The sequence below is a fragment of the Medicago sativa genome, chromosome 2, assembly GCF_051527215.1.
Source record: "Medicago sativa cultivar Bolivia chromosome 2, Bolivia_mono, whole genome shotgun sequence".
Taxonomy (NCBI): Eukaryota; Viridiplantae; Streptophyta; class Magnoliopsida; order Fabales; family Fabaceae; genus Medicago; species Medicago sativa.
The window spans coordinates 14,911,216-14,913,259 of NC_140750.1; the positions used below are offsets into that span (position 1 = coordinate 14,911,216).

The 2,044-nt window shown below is 28.0% G+C and overlaps 1 protein-coding gene across 1 annotated transcript; it reads left to right on the plus strand.

The window, feature by feature from the left end:
- Positions 1-354: 354 nt before the first annotated feature.
- Positions 355-834, plus strand: LOC146944859 (uncharacterized). Its single transcript, XM_085747995.1, has one exon. It carries the CDS (start codon positions 355-357, stop codon positions 832-834), a length of 480 nt encoding a protein of 159 aa, XP_085604121.1.
- Positions 835-2,044: the final 1,210 nt, after the last annotated feature.

Here is a 2,044-nt window from a genome sequence, read left to right on the forward strand (position 1 = left end):
TTAAAAAAATATAAGAATGATAAACGTTGAATATCAATTTCTTACACAATTTATTTAAAATAAAAATAAGTTAGAATACCTACATTGAATCCACGAATAACTTTAAGATGAGTTACTCCACTTAATAATCACTTTAAACAATGAATTTCATTGATAAATGAGACAAATATATGTCGTCGATAAATATTAAAAAAAATACGCAGAACCAATTTGACATGGATATAAATGAAATATACAAGAAATATTTATTAGTTTTGTTGAAGGAACAAATATTGTCCTCGCGAGTTTATAAACCAGATATCCTCTACTTATGTGAGACTATCACAACTTCTAATAAAACAGAGGAATTAAGATATGCTCTCGGGTTTGATTTTGAAATGGAGTGGTTATGGTGCTCAACCAATTGGTGATAAGTTGGATATGTGTGCAATGGATCTCTTGAGTTGGAATAGAAATCATTTTCAACAATTCCGACGAGACATTGATGATTGTCGTAAGAAACTTGATGTCATGCGGGGTCAAGTGGATAGTGGCAATATCAATTCTTTTAATTCTCTCAGGAATCGAATGAATCAACTTCTTGTGCAAGAAGATGTTTTTTGGCGTCAACGCGCTAAAACACATTGGCTACGAGACGGAGACCTCAATACTAAATTCTTTCATGCTGCAGCCTCCTCAAGGAGGAAAGTGAACCGTATTACTTCTCTCATTGATGTCAACAATAATCGCGTCTCTGATGAAGACAAACTTTGTGAGGTTGCACGTGATTACTTTGTTGATCTATTTCAAGCTCAAAACAGCGACATTCAACCGGTTATTGATGTCATATCTTAATTCCTCTGTTTTATTAGAAGTTGTGATAGTCTCACATAAGTAGAGGATATCTGGTTTATAAACTCGCGAGGACAATATTTGTTCCTTCAACAAAACTAATAAATATTTCTTGTATATTTCATTTATATCCATGTCAAATTGGTTCTGCGTATTTTTTTTAATATTTATCGACGACATATATTTGTCTCATTTATCAATGAAATTCATTGTTTAAAGTGATTATTAAGTGGAGTAACTCATCTTAAAGTTATTCGTGGATTCAATGTAGGTATTCTAACTTATTTTTATTTTAAATAAATTGTGTAAGAAATTGATATTCAACGTTTATCATTCTTATATTTTTTTAATAAAATCATTAAAACTTTTTTGGTGAGAGAAGATCATAGTTTTAACAATATTTAAATAACAATCTATTTTTACTTTTGACTTTTGAAGATTTAATTTAAGTTATTATTTTAACAGGATGATAACATAGAAGCAATTATTTTAAACTTTCTTAGAACTTTCTATATGTTTTTGGAGGAATGAAACTATATATCTTTAATAGTATATAAAATCAATCTCATTTTCTTTGTTTTGTTGATAAACGTGATTTTTTTTTTCAAAGATGATGAATATGAATTATCTGCTATTCTATTGATTTGCCATCATAAATCTTAACTTGCCTTTTATCATTTGAAGCTATCTAATCATTCTCATTCCCCCTTTTATTTAAAATATTATTGAATTGAAATTTTAAATCCCCTTATGTCCTCAATTTTTTTTATGGAATATTAGTTATATTTTCACTCTCAGTAGTTTAGCAATATGTTATTACTTTTTTGATATATGAAAACCAATTTGTATCGTTATTGACAAATGTTGATGTATTTTCACATTGATTATTTTCACATTTAATTCAATTGAATTCTCATATGACAATCAAAAGCAATCTAAGAATAAGTCAAACAATATATACTTAATGTCATTAAAATTTCATTTGTGATGTTTGTACAACAAAAGGACATGTGTCATTGTTTTAGATAGAAGAAAGGAGAATGCCATGTGGATTGGTTATTTCAACCATTCTCAAATGTATAGGAGATTGAAATTTTAAATCCCCTTATGTCCTCAAATTTTTTTTATGGAATATTGGTTATATTTTCACTCTCAGTAGTTTAGCAATATGTTATTACTTTTTTGATATATGAAAACCAATATGTATCGTTAT